General features: G+C 46.4%; 1 protein-coding gene across 2 annotated transcripts in view; it reads right to left on the bottom strand.

The window, feature by feature from the left end:
• Nucleotides 1–22,489, bottom strand: part of LOC137412470 (E3 ubiquitin-protein ligase TRIM7-like) — a 58,979-nt gene that overhangs the window by 20,823 nt on the left and 15,667 nt on the right. For both annotated transcript variants that reach the window (XM_078768786.1, XM_078768785.1), the window contains one exon: nt 10,188–10,637. In XM_078768786.1, coding sequence (XP_078624912.1) covers nt 10,188–10,598 — 411 coding nt within the window. In that variant the 5' untranslated portion in view covers nt 10,599–10,637. The remainder of the gene's footprint in view (nt 1–10,187; nt 10,638–22,489) is intronic.

Raw genomic sequence — 22,489 nt, 5'->3', positions numbered from 1 at the left:
TAATATAACCTCCTCCGGAGGTCTTGAGAACTGAACCCCTGGTGTCGTATTGTGTTATTGTAATCCAGCCGGGTGTCTTCTTTTTCTTATTGAGCCAGCATCGCGCGACTTCGTCAACGTCGAGTATAGTCGGGTAATTTGTGCGGACACGACGGCCATTCCGCTCGGCCCACTTTAACATCAAAGTCGTGTCTGTAACAATTGGTTGTCAGGAGTTGGATTCGAACCTGGGACTAAATTTATTTAGCCCAAATTTTGGACACCAATTGTGTTAATACAGTAACAATTGGTGTCGGGAGTGAGATTCGAGGCCCGACCAAATTTTGAAAAAAAAAAAAAAAAAAAACGAATAGAGGAAAAAAAAAAATTTGGTCAAAATTTGGAGCGGCCGAAATTTGTTTTGTTTTACGAAACTCGAATTTTGCAAGTCGCGCTATGGCGGATCAAGACGGCTGGGGTCCGGTAGGGGAGAGTGAAGCAGGATCGGTCCAGGACCAAATTGAGGGACATGAGGGACATGAGGAGAGCGAAACAGCGGGGGTAGCAGACGCGCGAAATGGCGCCTCGCACATAGCTACGGCGGCCGCACCCGCTGCACAAGTGGGAGGGATGGCCCAGATGCAGGTCCTCATGGAGCAATTTATGGCGCAAATGCAGGCGTCCCTCAAACTGCAGAGTAACCAATTGGGGAACCGGATGGATGCTCAGAGTGAGCAAATGAGGGTTGATAGTGGGCGAATGGAGGGCCAAATGGGGGTAATGGGAAACCAAATGGGGGTAATGAGGGACGAAGCGAGGGCTCAGAGTGAGCAAATGGGGGTAATGAGGGACGAAGCGAGGGGTACCAGTGAGGGGTTAGACAATAATTTTGAGGAGTTAGACAAGAAATTTGGGAAGTTAGACAATAATTTTGAGGGGTTAGACAACGGGATAAAAGAAGTGAAAAATGGGTTAATGGGGGTAGAAAATAGAATGGCTGCCCAGGAGAATCAGATAGAGGGAGTGAAAAATGGGTTAGAGGGGTTAGAAAACAGTATGGAAGGCAAATTGAGGGACATGAGGGACCAAGCGGAAAGGGAAGTTAAACAAATGGAGCAGCAGATAGAGGGGGTCAGAATAGGGGTAGAAACCAAACTGGATGCTCACAGGGAGGAAATGGAGCAGATGAGGGTGGCATCTGGGCAGGAGATGCAAGTGATGGGAGAGGAGATCAGAAGAGGAGTGAGTGAGGAGGTCGGAGGAGTGCGCGAGGAGGTGAGGCACTGTGAGGAGCACATGGAAAAGGAGGTGAGAAAGGGGACTGTAAAGTTACAAGGGGGCATAGAGGACCTGACGCAGGAGGTGGAGCAGCTGACGGTGGGACAAACGGAGTTAGTGGAGCAGGTTCAAAGGAACACTGCGGTATTAGGAGGGTTAAAAGCGACACAAAACGACATAAAAAACGACTTGATAGCGACAAAGAGGGAATGTCAGATGGTACGTGAGGGACTGACAACGAGGCTGGACGAGGTGATAGAGGTTATGGAGACGAAGGACCGGCAGGTGAGGACGCACATGGAAACGGTCAAGGTAGCCTTGGAGGACGAGCTTGAGGAGACGTACCGGGGAATAAAAGAGGTGAGGCACAAATTAGAAGAAGTGGAAGAAGGGGTGAGCGAAATTAAGAAGCGACGGAGAGGGGATAAGAAAGAGATAAAAGAGGAGATAAAAGAATTGGTCCAAAGTCTGTGTTTGGATCGTGATGATGTGCTCATTAACCGGATGAGGGATTCGCAGGTGATGGAGGAGAAGCGAAGAGGAAGAGGACCCGGTGTAAGTGGTGACCAATATGGTCGTGCGTATGATGCGCCAGGGGATTTAAGAAGCTTGGGGGTCGAGATAGACCCGGGTGTTCGTGAGAGGCCGTTGGTGAAGTGTGCGACAGGTCTGGTGTGCGAAAAAGGAGGTGTGCGAGAAAGTCCGACTCTGGGGTGTGTGAGGAAAAAGTGCGTGCCAAGGAGTGAGTGTGCTGGCGAGAGTGAGTCGGTCGTAGCGCGTGTGCGAGGGGGCACATGGAAGCGCGGTGTGGTGAGTGTTACAGAGGATGTGACGGGAGAGTGTGCGCGAGGAAGGTGTGTGACGGACAGGTGCATGGGGAAAGAGTGCGCTGTCAAAGGCAAGGAAGAATGCACACCTGTGGTGAGTGTTACAGAGGGTGTGACGGGAGAGTGTGCGCGAGGAAGGTGTGTGACGGACAGGTGCATGGGGAAAGAGTGCGCTGTCAAAGGCAAGGAAGAATGCACAGCTGTGGTGAGTGTTACAGAGGGTGTAACGGGAGAGTGTGCGCGAGAAAGGTGTGTGACGGACAGGTGCATGAGGAAAGAGTGTGCTGTCAAGAGTAAGGGTGAGTGCGCTGTCAGGAATGGAGGTGAAAGTAGTGAGAGTGACATGGAGCGTGAGTTAGTTGTGACAGGTGAGCGAGGATGTACACCTGGGATGGAAGGATGCACACCTGGAATGGTAGAGCGTGAGTGGGAATGCACGCTGGAGTTGGTGGTGAGGCACGTGGTTGGGTGTGCGAATGAGAGCACACCTGTGATTGTCACAGAGGAGGTGACCGAGGAGGGGGCGCGAAGAGGTGTATTGGTGAGGTGTGCGAGCAACGAATGTGTGCCACAGTGTTCGGTGGTCAGGTGGGTGACCAAAGCTGTGAGTGGAATGGGTGTACCTGGGTGTGTAAGGAAAGGTACGACGAGGAGCATGAGCACGGCTGGATGTGTGAGCAAGGAACGGGCTTCGGGGTGTAAGCATGCAGGTGAAGCATCGACATTAAACGGGTTAGAGGTTAGAGCGACTTTTAGCCGAAGCAGGCCCTCGGTGCGTGCCGGGCCTCGCTTTGAACGGCCGCGTCCAGGCTCCACTAGGCGGAGCTGGCAGCCCGATAGAAAGGGTCGTCATGGCGACCACTTTTTGGTGAGACGTGCCGGCAGGTCGAGAGCGGGGCATTGGATGGCTCCGTGCCGAGGTGGTGCGTGGGATCTCGGCACGGGTAAGCCCCCGTCCCTGCACCGAGTGCCGGACGCATCCAGCCGCTGGCACAAAACAACCAGCATCCATTGCTTGGCTTTACGAAGCCGGGCTGTAGATGTGAATTGGCGCACCGAGAGGATGTAATAAGTAGACGGGTGATGGTGATAGGGATAGTAGTGATTTGATACAAAATTTAGAAAAGTGAATAGAATTGGCAGTAAATGGAAAATTTTTGAATGTTGGATTTGGACGAGCGAAATTGGTAGTGAGAGACCCCCGATGTGGTGGGATGGCAAATCCACCATCCCTCACAGGTGGGGCAAATGCGCAATAGCTTATGGGGTGTATGGCAGTGAAAACTAGCCCGGGTGGGTTAGGATATTGTGTGTAGGGATCTAGAGAAGATGACCTTAGGTAACGTTAAGGTTAGTTAGTGACTGATACCTGTAGTGGGGACGCAGGTAGATTAGTGTGGATTATAATGACGAGGGAGCGCAATAGTTAAAGGGACGACTGGGAAGCGCAAGTTTCAGAAGGGAGTAGTTAGCTGAGATGATGCTGTGTGTGTGAGGATTGAACAAGTGTGATTGCACAGGTGTGCAACTGGACAGGTGTGTGGAGCAGTGTATGAGTAGTGAGTGTGTGGATCAGCGCGAATGCGCTTGGGGAGAGAAGGGTGCAGGTGGCACCAAGTGTGAGAGCACAGGTGTGCAAGTACAGGTGTGTGGAGAGAGTTGGAGTAAGTGGTACGGAGTGGTGTGCATGGTGCGAAGGTGTGGATGGGGGAAGAGTGGACCCCTTTCACGAGTACCCGGGGCGGGTAGTGTAAGTGTTAGGTAGAGGGTACAGGTAAATTGTGGTTGGATATTGGCATTTGTGGTGCGGTTGCAGAATGGTGTTTTGGATGGGTGCAGTAGTGTTGTGGAAATGGCGGGGCGTGTAGCCTGTTAGTGTGTGTAGTTGGTTGGGCACTCCACCACTGTGAGGATGTCGGCCAGGTGAGGCCGCAGGTGGGCTCTGGGAGCCGGTAGAGTTGTGGATGGGGCCCGAGGATCCGGAGGATGGACCCGGGTAGCCCAGTGCCAGAGAGGGCACCGAGTGGGGAGAGTGCCAGAGGGCCTTCCCCAGGTAGTTAGGTTAGGGTAAGGAGCAGGTAAGCTCGGAGGCAACTGCAGTGGTGGAGGTGTGCAGGTGGGTAGACCCACTGGGAGAGGTACACGTCGCAGCCCAGAAATTGTACGAGGGCACCGGGAGATGAATCGGGGGAGTGAGACCCCAAATTGAAGAGCACCACAGTTTGGCCAATGGGAATTGGTTTTTAGAACCCATAGTGTAAGAGGGCCAATGGTTTGGCCGGAGAAAGCCCCCGGGTAGTGTAAAGTTGTTAAAGTCATTTAGGAGATAGTTAGGATTGATGAACCTGTCGCACCATACGCAGCCACTTACCTGTGGTGATGATGATGACTCCACACCTGTGTTTTCTTTGTTTGTGTTGCAGAAATGAGAATTGCTGTTGGATTTGTGAGACGCATCACGACGTGGATGAGACATTGGGGTGATTCCATCTCTCCCTCCCTAGGAGGGACTGATGATGAATTGGTGATGGCAAATTTTGATGTTGAGTTGGAGATGGCAAATTTTGATGAGAGTTGAAAATGGCAAATTTGATTGGTTAGGAGGGAGAGAAGACGAATTTGGTATATGGGAGGAACGGGGAAGACAGTAGGGATGGTTGTTGATTTGTAAAGTAGATGTTTATGGGTAGTGTTGTGTTTTGTGGATGCAGTAAGGGGTAAGGGAGGGGCCATGTAGGTTACCTGGTGGGGGGGGGGCGTACGATAGGAACGTACCTGTCTCACCTGGTTCCCATGTGCCCCCAGTGTGCATCACCTTACATTGCGTGCACTTTTGCGCCCTTACCACCTTACTCACTTGTTTCTTCTTTTGTCTCCCACCTCCGAGGATCTGGCTTTGGGGTAGAGAGAGAGGAGAGAGAGGTGCTGGCTGCGCAGTTGTGGGCCTGCACTTTCGCTGTTTGCTGCCGGGATCGATACACCATATGGACCGCAATGTTTGTGGCCACCCACAATGGACCGCAGTTCGTTTGCGGCCAAGCACCACCCGGGGATGGACCTATGGGTCAACGTGGCACCTATGCCATACAGGTGAACCACTTTTAGTTACCACCAAGTGCACCACAAGAAGAGCAAGAGACACCTGCAGGGTTAGGGGTTGTCGAATTTATTTTTATACCAATGAACAATGGTGACTGCACCGGATGGTGCTGACTGTGTGGTGGGGTGGTGCTTTTGATGCTGGGAAAGGGTGCTCTGCACGTTATTAAAGGCCGTCGGCCACAGAGCACTCGTGGGTTGGTGTATCGATGTTGGCAAGCGCGCTCTCTCTATGCATAACATCTGCATGTGTCCCTCCAAAAACAGGTCCTGGATCGTAGTGTAAATAGCAGCGTAGTCTTGTAAATAATGCTCCCTACCGGCTGTATGTTTAGTTTGAGAATTCTTTCCGGATTCGGTTATCCTGTGGGTGTGTTTCTGTGAGGAGAAGGGTGCAACGTCGCAGGGGGACATATTTACTCATTTGTGAATATCTGTAAAACTGTCGCACTCAGGGTAGAGTTAATAGTAGAGGGAACTACATTGCGTGCCACACTAAAGTAGGTAAAAATTTATCGGGTCGGGACGCCCCGAGGGTAGAGAAGGGTGCAATGTTGCGAATATGGAATTTGGCCTCCATATCCGCTTGTAAATATTCCCCTATTTTCTCCAATACTCCCCAACTTTCCCCAATCCCCCATTCCCTAGTCCCATTGCATGTAAATAACAATCAGTAGAGCCGACCTTCCCCTTATTCCCCCATTAAATGTCGTGCCCAGGTCCACCGCACCACACGTAGACAACTTTCGGACATCTTCCTAGTTATTCTTATTCTATGTCAGTTAAGGCCTCGTCTCCATTAATTATGACTCTTCGTTGCACCAGAATGTGATTATATGGCATCAGTAGTGAGTTTAGGACCTTTCCCATACCTCCTTCCATCTTCTTCCCCAACAATTACAACAACAACAGAGGAGATGGCGGCGGAGCGGGGGAGGATGCGTCCTCACACCGGCTCGATTAGCGCCATAGACCATGCGCTCCACGGGGTTACCACGAAGGGGCTCCTTGTCAGCTCCTCGTCAAGGGCGGAGCCTGGTAAACCCCCCGCACGCACCCAATGAGAAGCAACGTGCCGATTCCACGAGGCGGAGCTAACGAGCCGAGGGCGTGTCACTCCCCGCCGGATATACGCGGCCCCGCGCCGGATGTGAAGAGAGATGCGCACCCAGCTTGGAGAAGGAAAGCCACCTGCGAGCGCTGAGTCAGATGCGCACCCAGCTTGGAGAAGGAAAGCCACCTGCGAGCGCTGAGTCACATGCGCCCCCAGCTTGAGCAGACAAGACGCCATCCGAGCGCTGCGACCTCCCCGCATCTCTGGACCGGACCGAGTCGATTCTGACCTTTGAGCCCAGGTGCACCTGGAGCCATCGCTACCCGCCTGTCCTTTCCATCAATCCCCGTGTGAGTCAGCGTTGTCCCGTTTATCTGTCGTCTGTTGGGAATAATATAAGATTGTGTCTAAGTGCTTGTCTTTCTATGCTGTCCCTCTTGTAGTTGTAATCTAACCTTCCGCCTTAATATAACCTCCTCCGGAGGTCTTGAGAACTGAACCCCTGGTGTCGTATTGTGTTATTGTAATCCAGCCGGGTGTCTTCTTTTTCTTATTGAGCCAGCATCGCGCGACTTCGTCAACGTCGAGTATAGTCGGGTAATTTGTGCGGACACGACGGCCATTCCGCTCGGCCCACTTTAACATCAAAGTCGTGTCTGTAACAATATTTTAGATAAGCAATACGAAGTAGCATCCTGTTCTACTTGTCAAGCTCACCAACTGCTGCATACAAGAAAGCCATCATACCTGGCTTCTTGACTTCCAGCACTTGCACAAATGATTCCACATTATATAGTACAGTACTGTATCCTGCAGACAGGCAGATATAGCAGCTGCATCACTGTCTCATGACCTGTAATGGTTTGGACAAACAAAATGGATCACACCTTGCCTTCTTGGCAAATCTCTCAGTCTCACACCAGAAGGACCATTACATAAACCCACATAAACCTCGTATTTCCATGTTCAACCACTGAGTGTCGAAGAGATTCAGTGTTTAACTTCTGACATCTCTTCGGTTGAACATGTTACAAAGTTGGTTTGCAAAAGCAACCACAGATCGGGCATCCTCTGTCGTGTTAAGTCATTCCTTGATTGATGTGAGCAGTGAGTCTGGATTTTGGGAGTTTTGCAAGAAGTGAGTTAGTGGCAGAACCCCATGGGGGGTTGAAGGGTGAGGAGACAAAACTTTGAAAGGGGAGAGGGTGAAAGGCTAACAAGGACACAGGAGAAGATAGAGAGCCAACCAAACTGTCAGCGATGCAGGAGTAACAGGCCCAGGGATGCCGTATGGCTGAAGGAGATTCCACTGCTTTTGAAGGACTCGATATCCGTGGATTCAAGTTGAAAGGTGTGAAATGGGAACATGAGCTCAGAAGGAAAGCAATACTCCATTGGGCTGCAGCTGCAAGACTTGTGGGTTGTTAAAAATTATAATTTGTCTTTGCATGATGGAGAATTCCCAATGAGGCAATGGCTTTCCAAGCCAACTCAGATATTTAGTTGGTCCAGGAGGTATTGTGGCTAGTGGAGATGTTAACACGATTGAAGACCTCAATTGCAAGTGTTGCTTAAATGGAGTAGATTGGATGTTTTTCCAGTTGGTCGTTTTAAAGAGACAAAGTGAGACGCCAGGGTTTACAATTCCAAGTGCTGCTCCAGCTTCATCTTTTTTCACACATGTTCAGAGAGGGAAGAAGCTTATGCCTGCCTTCCTGGAGGATGAGTGGTGCTGCAGCAAAGGGTGGAGTTATAAGCAAAATTTTAACCTGAGACTGGTTTGGGGCCTTAGATTTTCAACTGGGAGAGGATCTCATTGAGACTCAGGCATGACCATGAAAGTGGAGGAGAGGAAGTCACAATACCAGATTTGGATAAATGCTTGAGCCATGTCCAGGAGATACATAATTGATCTCTTTTCTAAAATTCAGAGCCTCAATCCATTGTTGGAAGAGCAGGAGATGGAGGTCCAGGGTGGTTGAATGGGGTTAGAAACCAAACTGATGGTTTGAGATCAGGCCATTGGAGAAAAGGAAGGTTTTCATTTCAACTGCAATGTTGGATTGTTAAGGCCCTTTCTGTCAATGTAAAAACCTGTCTGTGCTCATTTGTAGACTGGTGTCATTGTCAATATCAGTGCACGTTTCAAACAGCCATTTTGTTTGTGGAGAACAATTCAACTTTGGTTTCCAGTTACATCATAGTTTCTTAAAGGAGTTTCCATGATTAATACGCTGGTCCTCCTTGAACAGAATATTAAAATGAGATCATTAAAAAAACTCAACATAATTTGTTGCTTCATCCTTTTGAGCAGTCGAGTAATTTTTTAAAGTATGATTGTGGTGTCATCAAAAATATCATTGAAAATCTTTGAAACCATGATAAGACGACCATTGGCCCGAGACTCAGTATGAATGTGAACATTGTGATGCAAGGAAGTAAAAGCACAAGAAAACAAACCCCCAGTGATGGATAATATCAGGCCTGTACATTACTGCTTGGGAATTGCCATAAACAACAACAACAACAACAACATGCATTTTAAGGCCATTTTCCCTACTAGAGCGGGGGTTAGCCTTGCGGTCCCCATGACAATCTTCTCCATTTTGCCCTATTTTCTACATCTCCCCTTGTTAACCCCCTTGCCCGCATTTCTTCGTCCACCATCTTTCGCCAAGTCTTTCTCGGTCTTCCCCATCCTCAACTTCCTTCTACATTCATTTCCATCACTCTTCTCAACCAGTCACTTTCATCCTTCCTCAACACATGACCAAACCATCTGAACCTGTTCCTCTTCACAGCATCCATCACAGGCTCTATTCCCATCATCTTTCGCAATTCATCATTTGTCTTCCTCTCTCTCAACGATACTCCGCACATCCACCAAACCATTCGCATTTCCACCCTTTCCAGCCTTCGTTGCTGCTCTACGTTCTACTGGTAATTGCCATAACTGGAGGTATTTTTAAAAATCCTTTTATATGAAGTTTAACAATAGCCTGGTGTTGGCTTCGCAATTAGGGTGCCGGCTTGGGATCCTTGGATCCTGGGTTAGAATCCTGGTCAATTGCTGAATTAACACCAGGGGGGCTGACTCAGCCTGTCATCCTACTGAGGTCGGCAAATTGACTACCAGTTTACTCGTAATTCCCTGTGTGTTGGAATAGGTGACTAACAGGGTTGACAACAGGAAGGGCATCCGGCCATAAAACATTGCTTCAAAAAGGGGACTACGGTGCACGAAAATGGTCCAACCCTGCTCTGCGGGGAAAAATGGCCTCTAAAGGTGGTGCCATATGAAGTTTAACAATAACAGGTTGGTTTGTGTGGTTGTCACGAATATACCTGGGATGGTAAAGTGGTCTCCACCTGTATCTTTTATTAGCAAACACTTCCCTTTATTCAACATCTCAAAATGCTGTTGACACACATTATTCTTGAGCATCGCTTGACATTTCATCTCCAAGCTTTTTCAGAGCTTTGGGTCTACATCCTTAGGCCCAGGGCTATAAACAATCTCAGCACAAAATTGTTAATTTGGTGAGCTCTCCAGCATACCTTTTTACCTGAAAAATCAATAACTACCTTTTTCTGTCAGTTGTTCAATTAAAAAAAACTTGTTTTTGACACTTCGCTCATTCTACAACCAATTGATCTACAGCAGTGTCGGGGAAAGTATCATAAGAAGGTAGTCTTTCCATAAAATAACCTCCACTTGTGAGGAATGTTCTGTTGCTCCAACATCACAATAATTTCAGTTGATCGTCCTGAGTGAAGTGAAAATTGAGACAAATTTTCACGATTACAGAACTTGCAATTTATCAATGTCTTATATCTTTTGACACTTTGTTCTTTCAACTTCCTTTGAGAAAAGTTTCTATATTCTTGGAGATAAACTCATATGGATAAAATTTACATGAACAAAAAAACATTTTCACTTATGTACTTGCCTTGAGTTCATCATGAACAATCTCCACGGGAACAACTTCATGGTTCTTATGTTGTCCAACCATGCACATCACACACATCAAGCTTTCATCATCCTTGCAGTAGAGTAGTATTGGCTTGCCATGCTCGGTGCATCTTCGCTCCTCCACGTTTACGACTGACGTCAATTTCATCTGCTCCACCAATTTGGCAAGGGCCACATTCTTTTGACATTTTGGTTTTATCGGAAATATCTCACGGCAATTCGGACAATCACAGACTGTGGCCTCTTCCCTGCTTTCCCAGCATTTCTTGATACAGACTTTACAAAATGAGTGGCCACATGGCAGAGTAATAGGTTCCTTGTACAGTTCAAGGCACACAATGCATTGAAGTTCATCTGCACAAACTCCAGTCATCGAAGAAGACGCCATTTTCTTGTATCAGAGAAGGAAGTGGAGTAGTGTTGAAACCTGTAGTTATAAAAACAAAACGTTAGAGGTAAGAAAACATCAGGTAAATTACTATGGAGCACAATTACCTCAGAAACAAGAGAGGTCATACAACACGTTACCCCACTCAGTGTTAACGTCTATACAGGAATGCCTTGTCGTTCACGAGGTGCTGAAAATCCCCGTGAACCGCAAACTTAGGAGGTAATGTGGAAAATATGGTTTGGCACTTTAACTATAAAATTGTCCAAACTGTACCATTAATTAACATGTTGGTGCATTGTTTTTGTGCTGTTTGGATTAAAAATAAAGTATTATTTTCCTGTATTAAGAACATAAAATAAAGTGTATTTTCCTGAGTTATTATTATTATTATTCCGAGAATATAAGACCCGTCGCTTCTCTGATGGAAAGACCAATCTTTGCTGCAATGGCGAATCTATGGGGGAAGAAAAACAAACAAACAAAGGATTTCTGGGCTCTCCGTGCAGGGATAACCAACATCACGTGTTGCCATTTGCAGTTTTGACACGCGTGTCCATGCACCCACAAAGAAAAAGTTTTTTCCCGGGAGTTACCGGGAGTTACTCGAATCCCACGTAGTTGAATTTCTTGAAATCCATTAATTCGTTCTCAAGTTATAACATGAAAAACAAACAAACAAACAAACAAACAAGACCGACGGCTCCTTTTATAATATAGATTTCGGGAGTCGACTGAGGCTGCTGATTGCATCATTGCTGGGAGCGTGGCTGTGCCCCTGATGAATTGCTCCGATTCCAGTAAGCTGGTACTCATTTTGCAGACCTCAGAATGATGACAGGCCGAGGCAATTTCCCCCCCACCCCCCCCAATCCACCCCTCCCACCCCGCCCCACACCCCCCAATCCACCCCTCCCACCCGGCCCCACCCCCAAATCCACTCTACCACCCCGCCCCACTCCCCCCAATCCACCCCTCCCCACCCCCGCCCCTCCCATGTCATGGCCGCACCAGGAGAGCAATTTTCTTGAAATCGAACATCGATTGTGATCGATGACAAAACAGACAGAACAATGGCAAGCATCCAATCAGCGGAGCTATACTTCGATCTCTTAGTTTATCTTTCTATTTAACAAGATGATCTGAAGTATCTGCGTGGCAATGCTCCATGACCCGTCCTTCATTTCGTCAGGTTCACTATGTAGGCCTAATTTCGTTGGAATTTGGGGGGGCTTTGGAAAACTATATATTTTTGGAAACTATATTGTATAGTCAGTCAGAAAACCAATGTTGCTATTTGCACAGACTCCTGTATGGCGGCCATCTTGGATTTTCAAAATTGCCGCCGTAGAACTAATTTTTCTCAATATCTCAGCTTCTAAATAACATAGAGCTTTGATTCTAACGGCTAAACATACATTTTCAAGGGCCCCGAATCCAATGGTGACAAGTTCGATAAGCTAGACATGACCATAGAGCTCCTATGTGGCGGCCATCTTGGATTTTTCAAACTGGCCGCCGTAAAACTGATGTAACTCACCTTCTAAAGAGCACAGAGCTTTGATTCATCATTGAGTAAAGTCATCGTCATCCTCATCATCGCTTTCGTTCATCACATCTTGAGAGTCCTCATCATTTTGGCACTGGATGTCACACTGACAAAGGTCTGTACAAGCCAAGTTGTTTGTTCTGCAGGAACATCTAGATGAAGAACAGTCTGTTTTGCACTGACATCTAACCATTTGAATGATGGCCTTGGGGGCTGGAGGCTCCTCAGTTGTGGTTGGTTTCACTTGTCCATCCGTGTCTTTGTAAAAGCCGTTTTGCAGGGGATTCAGCTGAGGATCCTGTTGAGCAATGCTTGCCTGACCCCACACTCTGGCTTGGATATGGACTCTAAGGATGTGCTGCTTGAGAGCTTCAAGAGTAGGAGGAAGCCTGTCACTTTCTGCCATGTGTTTGCAAAAGAGATACCATCGTAGTTCGGGGATGCTGTCGATGTGGATGCCATTTGGAGAGTAAGCAGCGCATACAAAGTTAGCTAGTGTGGACAACATGTCCTCCGTCACTTCAGTTGCATCTGAAAGCATTCGCACGGTGTCTATGACATCTTCACTTGCTTTGAGGTAGACATGCAGCCAGGTTGCTTTGCCTAGTCGAGAGAACCTCCCAGTGTTGTCTGCCCCTGTGAAAGCATGAAAGGCTGGCAACGCCTTTGCTCTTTCGACCCCTAGAGCTGTCCACAGTGGCTCTATTTGAAGTATTCCAGAGGCCATGGAAATGGATGTATTCCTCAGCAGTAGGTCATAGTTTGCTATGACTAGTACCAGGACATCTGTGTCGGGAGAGAAGAACACCAACTGCGCATCATGTGGGTTTCGCTGGGATGCCAGCACGGCCTGGTGGATCAACAGGGTGTCAGCTTCTTCATGGTTGTTGTCCTCGAAGAGCAGGTCACTGTTGCTCCTAGTACGCCCTGAAGCAGACGTGATGATCAACTTGGATGAGTGACTGTTGTATTCTAGAGTTTTCGCTGCCAGATAGTCAGTCAGATCAGCCTTTGTTTTGTCATGAGAAAGGAATCTGCTCATTGGGATGTGTTTGATGTTGGTGTCATCTCTGACTTGATACTGTACTGCATCCTTTCCTTGCCTTCTTTTAGCCCTGGTAGCACTCTTCAGAGAATCCTTTTTGTACGTGTCAAAGACCAGTATGATCTCATCACAATCTTTTGTTAGAGACATGAGTCTGTCATTGAAGCATTCACCCAGATCGTTGACTTTCACTACAGTGGCTGGTTTCTTTGTCAGCTTATGCACAAGTGCCATCCCATCCACCAGTGCAATCTTCGGAGTTGTAGGTTTACTAGATGTGGATGCCATAGTTCTTGTGTCCATTGGATCTTCTTGTAGAACACTTGCAGCTGGTGTCTGCTGCTGATCTTCGGGGTGAATTTCTGCTCTTGCTAACTTGTCGAGGAGATGAATTAACTTCGACTTGTCAGTGCATGGAAGAATTGTCCCATCTGGAGCGAACAGTGCTCTTGGTGTCACAGTGAACTCGTAATTTCCGATGGCATATTTCTGGTTGACGTCTCTGTTTGACTTGGCAAGGACCATGAGCCTTCCGTACAGTTCCTTAGTCTCCTTCAGATCCACAGTCCTGTCTCTGAGTTTCACTGTGGTTCTTTTGTTCCCAGACGTGAACATCTTGTTGTTCTCCTTCTTGACTGGTGCCCAGAGGCTAACATCTCCATTGATACGCTCCGACACGTAGTCTTCATACAACTTCTGACCAGTGACATCAATGTTCAAGATCTGTGGTACATACTCGTCTGGGATGTAAGCATTCGTTATCACATTGTGCAGCTTGTCACCTTCAGTGTCAAATGGATTCCCATGACTCAGTATCGCAGCCTTCATTTTGTTGATTGTTTCATGCTTCCTCTTGACTACACTTTGACCAAGGTCATGATGTTTTGTGATCTTGTCACCTTCCAGGCCAAACTGACTCTTGAAGTCTTTTGACAGACATGATAATTCTGGTGTAGCCATGAAGAATCTCTGTCTAGCATTGGCATTGTTAGAGATGCCAATCAGTCCAGAGTGAATCTTCATCAGCTTGTTCAGATGTTCACATGCATGATCTGGTCCAATGGATACAAACGGGATGTCATTCTTGGTTACTGATAGATTGCCAGCTCCTAGTTCTTCCCAGGTCCTAGGGTGATTGGTTCTTAGGTCATACATGTCTGCGATGTATCGGGGCCAGAGCCGCTTGTATTTGATCCGGTCCATGGCAAAGAATAACTTGCTCAGTTCTTCTCCAGCTTGGAGGTGAAGCACCAGGTCAGCACTCCGTGATGCTGCCACGAATAACAGGATTGTCTCCACCTGATGTAGATAGTTCATCATTGACTTGAACATTGCATTCTTGGATCTCCGTGCTTCCCACTCCTCAAGTGCCGTCACCACCCCATCAGATGTCAAGACTTGAAGGAGTTTGGTGTTTGCTTGTTTTACAGATTCAGCTTTCGTGCACTTGTTCGTCTCAGCACAGGCAGCTTCTACTCCCTCTGTTGCCTCGAAACACACATCCTTTACTTGTGGGTTGTCCTTCAAGAACTCCTCCAGAATGTTTAGCCGTTAGAATCAAAGCTTTATGTTGTTTAGAAGCTGAGATATTGAGAAACATCAAGTTTACGGCGGCCAGTTTGAAAAATCCAAGATGGCCGCCACATAAGAGCTCTATGGTCATGTCTAGCTTATCGAACTTGTCACCATTGGATTCGGGGCCCTTGAAAATGTATGTTTAGCCGTTAGAATCAAAGCTCTATGTTATTTAGAAGCTGAGATATTGAGAAAAATGAGTTCGACGGTGGCAATTTTGAAAATCCAAGATGGCCGCCATACAGGAGTCTGTGCAAATAGCAACATTAGTTTTCTGACTGACTATACAATATAGTTTCCAAAAATATATAATTTTCCAAATCCCCCAAAAAATACAACGAAACTTTAAATCTGGACATACTGAACCTGCCTAATTCTTCCTCTCCGCATGTCCTGATGCTTTTCCACTTTGACCTTCATGCCCTGAAAAAGAGGGTCTGACTGGTCCTGGTCCTGGTCCTGGCATCAATACAAGAGCCTCAATTTGGGGTATGTGTGTTTGTGTGCGTCAGTAATAAGCCAATAATAAGCCAATCACTCCGATGGTAACCGGGTAGAAAAGAAGTATCGACTTCAAATTTTGACTCATGTTGAAAACGCGACTAGTTATGCTCGGCCTATAATCCGGCTCTATCCTGGAAGGAGGGGGTCCCTCATGCCAAGGTGTGATGGTATTCTTAGATTCGAACTTTCTCCAAAATGTTACCATTTCCTCCGTGTCACATGCACAACCTCTCCACCAAATTACGTCCGAATCCATCCACAAGTTTTTGAGATATCCTGTTCACAGCCAAACAAACAGACAGGGGTAAAAACATAACCTCCATCCACCTTTGGTGGCAGAGGTAAAAAAAAATACAAAAGATTGACGATTTAGGCGACCTTGACCTTTTGACCTCAAGATGAATAGGCTTCAACGACCCAATATGTAAAACCTGGTCAAATTTCAAACCAATCGGATGAGAATTGACGATTTTATACAACCATGACCTTTGACCTTGTGATTAAAAAGACAATCGGCTTTTAGCCTTTGATTGGTGAACCAATTCAGGGACCAACATGCAAATTCTTTAAATTTCAGGTGAATTGGATGAAAAATGATGATTTTATGCGACACTGACCTTTGACCTTTTGACCAAATTATTAATTTCTCTTCTCCGTATTCTCATAATAAAGCTTTGTTGAAAATTTCCATGACAAAAGCTGAAATGTTCCGAAGGTTACAGCCCGTGCAGACACACACACACACACACACACACACACACACACACACACACACACACACACACACACACACACACACACACACACACACACACACACACACACACACACGTGCAAAACCCTGCTGTGTGGGAGATGGACTAAAAATAACGTTGCGATCAGTGTTTGTGAAATACCCGAACATTAATGCTTTGGTTCGTAAAGTTAATTGATTTCACATTTAAAGCATTTGTTTAAAATCTGCGTTCTTTACACTTTGCTCTCAAAGCGTTTCAGCGTTTGTCAAAATCTTGTGAAATATTTTGTTGAGATGCGTCTTTTCGTCCAGTTGTAACTTGCAAGAAATCGCTGGAAAGCTTTGGTGGCAAAAATGCATCGACGCTGCAGCCGATAACAGTAGTAGTAGTAGTAGTCGAAGTAATAATGATAGTAGTACTAGTAGTCGTAGTAGTAGTCGTGCTTTTGTTGGAAAGGCCAGGGAGATTTGCGTTCAGAGCGTTCAGAGCATGCAGAGGAATGCTCCTTTGGCTCTGATGCGGCGGACGTTGCTTCACCTGTGGGAATGGATGCCTCTACCTCAGTTGGTATAGGAGATCCATCATTTAGGGGTGGTAAAATAGAGATGTGCTCAACTATTCCCCTTTCTGTGCCAACAGTGAGTGAAGTGACATCAACCGAGATGTCGGTCAGTGCCAGCAACTTCAATGATGCTTGTGTGTCTGGTTCCATCTGTCTGTCTGTCCCACCGAAGAATGCTACTTCAGAATCCTTTGAAACTTCGGTGTTAATCCTTCGGTTCAGAACTGCTCTTGTCGATGTTTCAATCCCTGGTTTATTTTGAAGCTTCGTTGCAGTTGTTATTATTGGATGCATTTTCTCAGCAACCGACATTACAGTATCGTTTGGCCCTGTCAAGTTTGGCCGTCTAGGTTGTTTATCTTTACCATGCTGGGTTTACTACTTGACGGTCTCCCTTCCTGTTCATTCTTCAAAGTGTCTTTGGGTGGATCTGGGCGAGAAGACTCCCCATAACCTGTCGTTTGATGAATAGTTTCCTCTTCTTCTTCTTCCATTTCTTCAGATTGGGTTACCACTCTTTTCTCCTTCAGAATACTCGGTCTTACGAATCCCTTTGACACATTACTTCCCGTGTCATCGTCAATTGTACCAGGGTGTTCCGTGGTCCCATCCTCTGCGGGTTCTGATTTCCTCTTCTGTGCTCTCTTTGCCTTCCCTGCTCCCACTGTCTGCCATTGATTTATGGCAGTGGAAGAGACGGGATGAGACCCTTGAGGGTCCACTGCCCTCGAGCACAAAGCAGCAGCCGCCTCTCTTAGGATACCTTCAGTGACGCTGGGATCCTCTCGAGGCTGATCTGGGCGTTGAGGAGCTGCAACCTCTTTAATGATAGTGGGGCAGTCTGCTCTCCTGTGATCCTTCGCTTTGCATGCATAACAACGGGGTTCGTTTGTCATATAAAACACCCTGTAATTCTTTCCGTCAAAAGGAATAACAAACGACCCATCACATTCAGTATCCTTTCCCAATTCAATGGAGACTTGTCTTTTAAAATACCAGACGTGCTGTCTGGAAGGCTCATGACAGCCCAAAGACACAGACTTGATGGGTGATCTCAACACTCCCAGTTGTTCCAGGAAAGGCACCACGGCATTGTCAGGCACAGAAGGGGGTATATTAGATATAATTATCCTTGTACCAAGATTTGAGAGCTGCTCAACTTGTACAAAGAGTCCTCCCACACCAATCCCTTTCTCTATGGCCTTATTTGCTGTAGCCTCTGAGTTTAGAAAGAACACAGCTTGTCCATACATTTTCGAGGCTGCAACTGTCGTTGCTGGATCAACCCCACTTTGCGAGTGCTTTCACAAAGGCCTCTATTTGGGTGATTTGTCCCAACTCGCATTTCACCCCGTGCTTCCTTGTTAACGCCTTAAACGGATGGGCAGGGCGGTTCCCACCTGCACCAGAGGTAGTAGCGGCCATTCTTGCCCATGCACCATCCAGAGGCATGATTACTATTAACGGTATATTTCCCGTCAAATGAAAATGAAAAAAAAATCAATTCGCTCGTTCGCGAGCTTTTTCTTATTTCAGCACGACCGTACCGGTATGCTAAAGATTAACTCAAAAGGATAATCAAACACGCATTGAGCAAATAACTTATCAGCTTAATTGCCAAAACTATGCAAATTTAGCACAGAAAGTCAAGGGTGATTGAGAAAAAACAAGGAATTCAAACAGTTTGTGATACGCCACAAATCGGGCGCGGCAAAACTAGTCCCACACGGGTGCGGCCGCACGCCGCGGCTAGGCCCGAACACAAAAGGACTAATAACTCAAACAGCACGTCAAAGTAAAATAACGAAATGAACCAACTCGGTTCAAATAACCCAAATAAACCAAATAAACCAAAAATACAAACGAAAACGGAAGCGGCTGAGAAGGAAATGTCGAAAATAGCACGGCTCAAGGAGCAGCAAAATGGCGTGACGTAGTAGTAGTAGTAGTAGTAGTGGTGGTAGTTGTAGTAATATTAATAGTGGTAGTAGTAGCAGTGGTAGTAGTAATCGTAGCAGAAATTAATAGTAGTAGTAGTAGTAGTAGTAGTAGTAGTAGTAGTAGTAGTAGTAGTAGTAGTATTAGTAGTAGTGCTTTTGTTGGAAAGGCTATAGAGATTTGCGTTCAGAGCTCATGCAAGCTCAGGCAAACCAAACATATGTTCCCAGTTTAATGTCGCTCAATTCCTCATCTCTGCAAGTCCATGGTTTGAACTATAGTAGACAAGGTAGAGCATTTTGAAGAGAAAGCACTACCAAGACAGATAAGGGAAAGGTAAAAGAACGCCAAAGAACACCAAAAAAGAATGCCAAATAACACATTTATACAAATAAGAGCAAAGTATCTTGTGGGAAGACCGTACAAAGTGCATCATTTATAGTCCAGGTTTCCTTAAACTTTTGAACAGTGTTACTATATTCTGCCGCCTTGTACTCCGAAATAATGCGTGAGCGTATTAAGCCCTTCAGACATACAGAACTGTGTTCCACCACATTTCTCTCATGTTTTGCCTTCCTGGTTTTATATATTGCCATTTTCCCACAGGCTAAAATAAAGTTAACAAGGAGATCTCGTGACTTGCTTAGTTTCTTTACCAGGTGCCCGATGATAAAAAGTGTTGGAGAGAAGTGAAGCCAGAAGCGCAAGAGAAGATTTTTCATCAGTAAGAACATTGGTTCAAGACAGTGGCATTGAAGGTATATGTGAAATATAGTTTCCCTTTCACCACAAAAGCAGCATTCCTCTGGAGAGTTAGTGAAATGGCGCATCATAGATCCAGAGCTCAGTGCACCATGTAGCAACCTCCAACTTAAGTCTGCCATCATTCTTGGCGTTGGGTAGAGATAGAGTGAATCCCAACGTGGATGAACAGTCGAAGGAAGTGGAAGAATCACATGCCAGGGAGTATCCAGGCGGGTTGCAAGAGCTATATAATGGAGCGAGTGGATCACTAGCAGGTATATATTTTTCCTTGATAGCCCACAGAACGACATTCCCACTGTGTCAGGGGTCTTACTCATATTGTTTGCAGGTATTGGCTGAGAGAGCTCGCAACATCGTGGTCTGATTTTAAAATCCATGGAGTGACCGATGGACATCTGTCCAGATCCATCACCCTCTTTGGGATTCCCTAGATATTCCAGACAATCGGGAGGCAAGGAGCTTTTGACCTCTTCAAGTATCCTGGAGGGGATCCTGATTGTCCTTAGGCCCATTTTCGCTGTGAGTTCCTTAGGTAAAATAAGCCTTGTCTTCCCATCGTTCAGAAGGTCTCCCACTGTGGATATGCTACCAGCTAAGAGGTTCCTTCTTACTGAAAAGGAAGCCGGAGTTGGGCCCTGTAGAAGAGGGTTGAGAATGAGCGGTTCTTCCAGCAGGTCCTTGCCTGGATAAGGAACTGTTCTTTGTACGTCGACTATATTCCAAGCCTTCAGCATTTCATGATAAAAAAGAGGCAATGTAGCGCTAGACAGGCTCGGAGATGTAATGATGATAAGGTTCCTTTTGTACCCAAGATTGAGCACTTTGCTGAAGAAGTATGATGCCAGTGAGCACCATTGCGGTGCAGGGTTCACATGTAGGTAACGTTGTATGGTCTTCAGCCTGGATGCGTGGTAGTGGCTTCGAAGGCAGGGAAAAGACTGTCCACCTTCTGCAAAAGGCAAGCTCAGAATGCCCAGGGAAACCCAGTGTTTACCATTCCAAAAGTAGTCCAATAGCTTCCTCTGCATCTTAACCAGAAATTCCTCTGGAGTGCTTATGCAAGAGAGCCTGAATACTAACTTCGGAATTATAAACTGTTTAATAGGGAGCGTTTTTCCCCTCAGAGACATGACTTTTAGTAGTCCACTCCAGTCTCTCAACTTTGCTTCGATCTTGTCCCCTAAAGTGTTCCAGTTAATGAGTACCCATGGGAAGTGGACAGGTGCACCCCCAAATATTTGACCTCATTGTGACTCCAGGTCAATTTCTGAAAAAGTGTTGGTAACTCCTTTACCTGCATTTGTCCAATTAGAAGCCCAGAGCTTTTCCTCCGATTGATTGTAGCAGACGATGCTGCTGAATAGACCTGCTGACAATCATAAACTACTTGCATATCCCTTGCATTACTGGCAAACACGAGAACGTCAATTGCATATGCAGAAAGCATGAGGTTGACCCTGTTGTGTGGCACCACAATGCCAGTTAGCCTTCTTCTCATCAAACAAAGGAAGGGTTCAATACATAGGGAATATAATTGGCCGGACAGGGGACATCCTTGTCTTATTCCTCTCTCAAATGGAAAGGGCACGAGCAAGAAACCGTTGACTTTAACTAGGCATTCTGCCGACATGTACAACGTCTGAATCATGCCTACAAATCTCCTCCCCAACCCAAAAGTTAGCAAGGTTTCAAAGAGATACTCATGGTTCATCTGGTCAAAGGCTTTCTCCTGATCCAAGGAAAGGAATCCGACTTGAGTCCGAGTCATGTCCACATACTGTATCAGGTCTCTGACAAGGGATATGTTGTCATGTATTGTCCTGCCTGGAATGGCATAAGATTGGTCCGGGCTGACTAATTTTGTCAGGACTGGTCCGAGACGGAGTGACAACATTTTAGCCATGACCTTATAATCCACACACAGCAGAGACACAGGGCGGTACTTCTTCATGTTTCTCAAGTCACCCTCCTTGGGGATCAAGACCAGAATCGCTCGACGCCAAGAAAGGGGCATTATACCTGTATCACATGCTTCCTGAGCTACGCTTAGGTAATCAGGTCCAACCAAGTCCCATACTTTTGTATAGAATTCACATAATAAGCCATCCATGCCGGGGGATTTATCTCTTGATAGGCTGTGCAGGGTGGTTTTCAATTCTTCCAGAGATAGTGGAGTCTCCAGCTGCTCCGGTCTTCTACAGAGACTTCAGGAAGACTACTCCACAAAGTGCCACCTGCACCTGCATCTGTGCTCTTACCCGAATATAGCTGAGTGTAAAAGGCTCTAATTCGTTTTTGAACACCCTCCGAACCATTGAGCAAGAGACCATCTTCTGCGAGAACACTCAATATAGTCCTGAATTGACCTTTGTGTTTTTCCACCCCTTTGAGATAATTCAGGACATATTCATCCTCAGAAATAAACTGCAAATGAGAGCGCACATACGCCCCTCTTGCCTTCACAAGACTACATGCTTTAAGGGTGCTCTTCTTTTCTTCGTATGCCTGCAGTTCAGTAGAGGTAAGTGTGGTCAGGTGTTTCTCAAGGTGCAGCAGTTCCTCTTGCAGTCTTTTGATCCCTACCCCAAATGTTTTGCTCGATCCATACGAGTATTCCTGACATAGCAATTTCAATCGTACCTTGCCTACATCCCACCAGATTCTAAGTGAGCAAAAATCTCCTTTCTTATTCCTCCAGGTTTGCCAAAAATTCAAATATATTGACAAAAAGGCTTCATCCTGACTTAAAGCATTGTTCAGGTGCCACAAGCCAGGGCCTCGCCTTGTTTCAGCCAGGGAAAACTTGATCCAGGCCAAGTTGTGATCTGTGAAATGGGCAACTTTTATGCCGGAGTCACTGACACTCTTACACCAACGGTGAGACACGTAAATTCTATCGAGCCGGGATTGTGATATATGACCACCTCTGATACTCATATACGTGAATGTTCTGTCTGTGGGGTGTTGTATGTGCCAAGTATCTCAAGTTTAACAGTGTTATGGTTTGTTGTAATATTCTTACAGAGGGATTATGTGGCTACTGACCTATCTGATCAAGGGAAGGGCTTAGAGTGCAATTAAAGTCTCCTCCAAGAATTACACACTCTTCACCAGGCAAGGTGAGCATGAATCTCTGCAACTGGTTGAAGAAAATCCACCTTGCAACTCCTACACAAGGTGCATAAATGTTGACGAAATTGACAACAAATTCTTCAA

The sequence above is a fragment of the Myxine glutinosa genome, unplaced genomic scaffold (genome assembly GCF_964187855.1).
Source record: "Myxine glutinosa unplaced genomic scaffold, kmMyxGlut1.1 SCAFFOLD_471, whole genome shotgun sequence".
Lineage (NCBI taxonomy): Eukaryota > Metazoa > Chordata > Myxini > Myxiniformes > Myxinidae > Myxine > Myxine glutinosa.
This window is presented reverse-complemented; position numbering and strand designations above follow the sequence as displayed.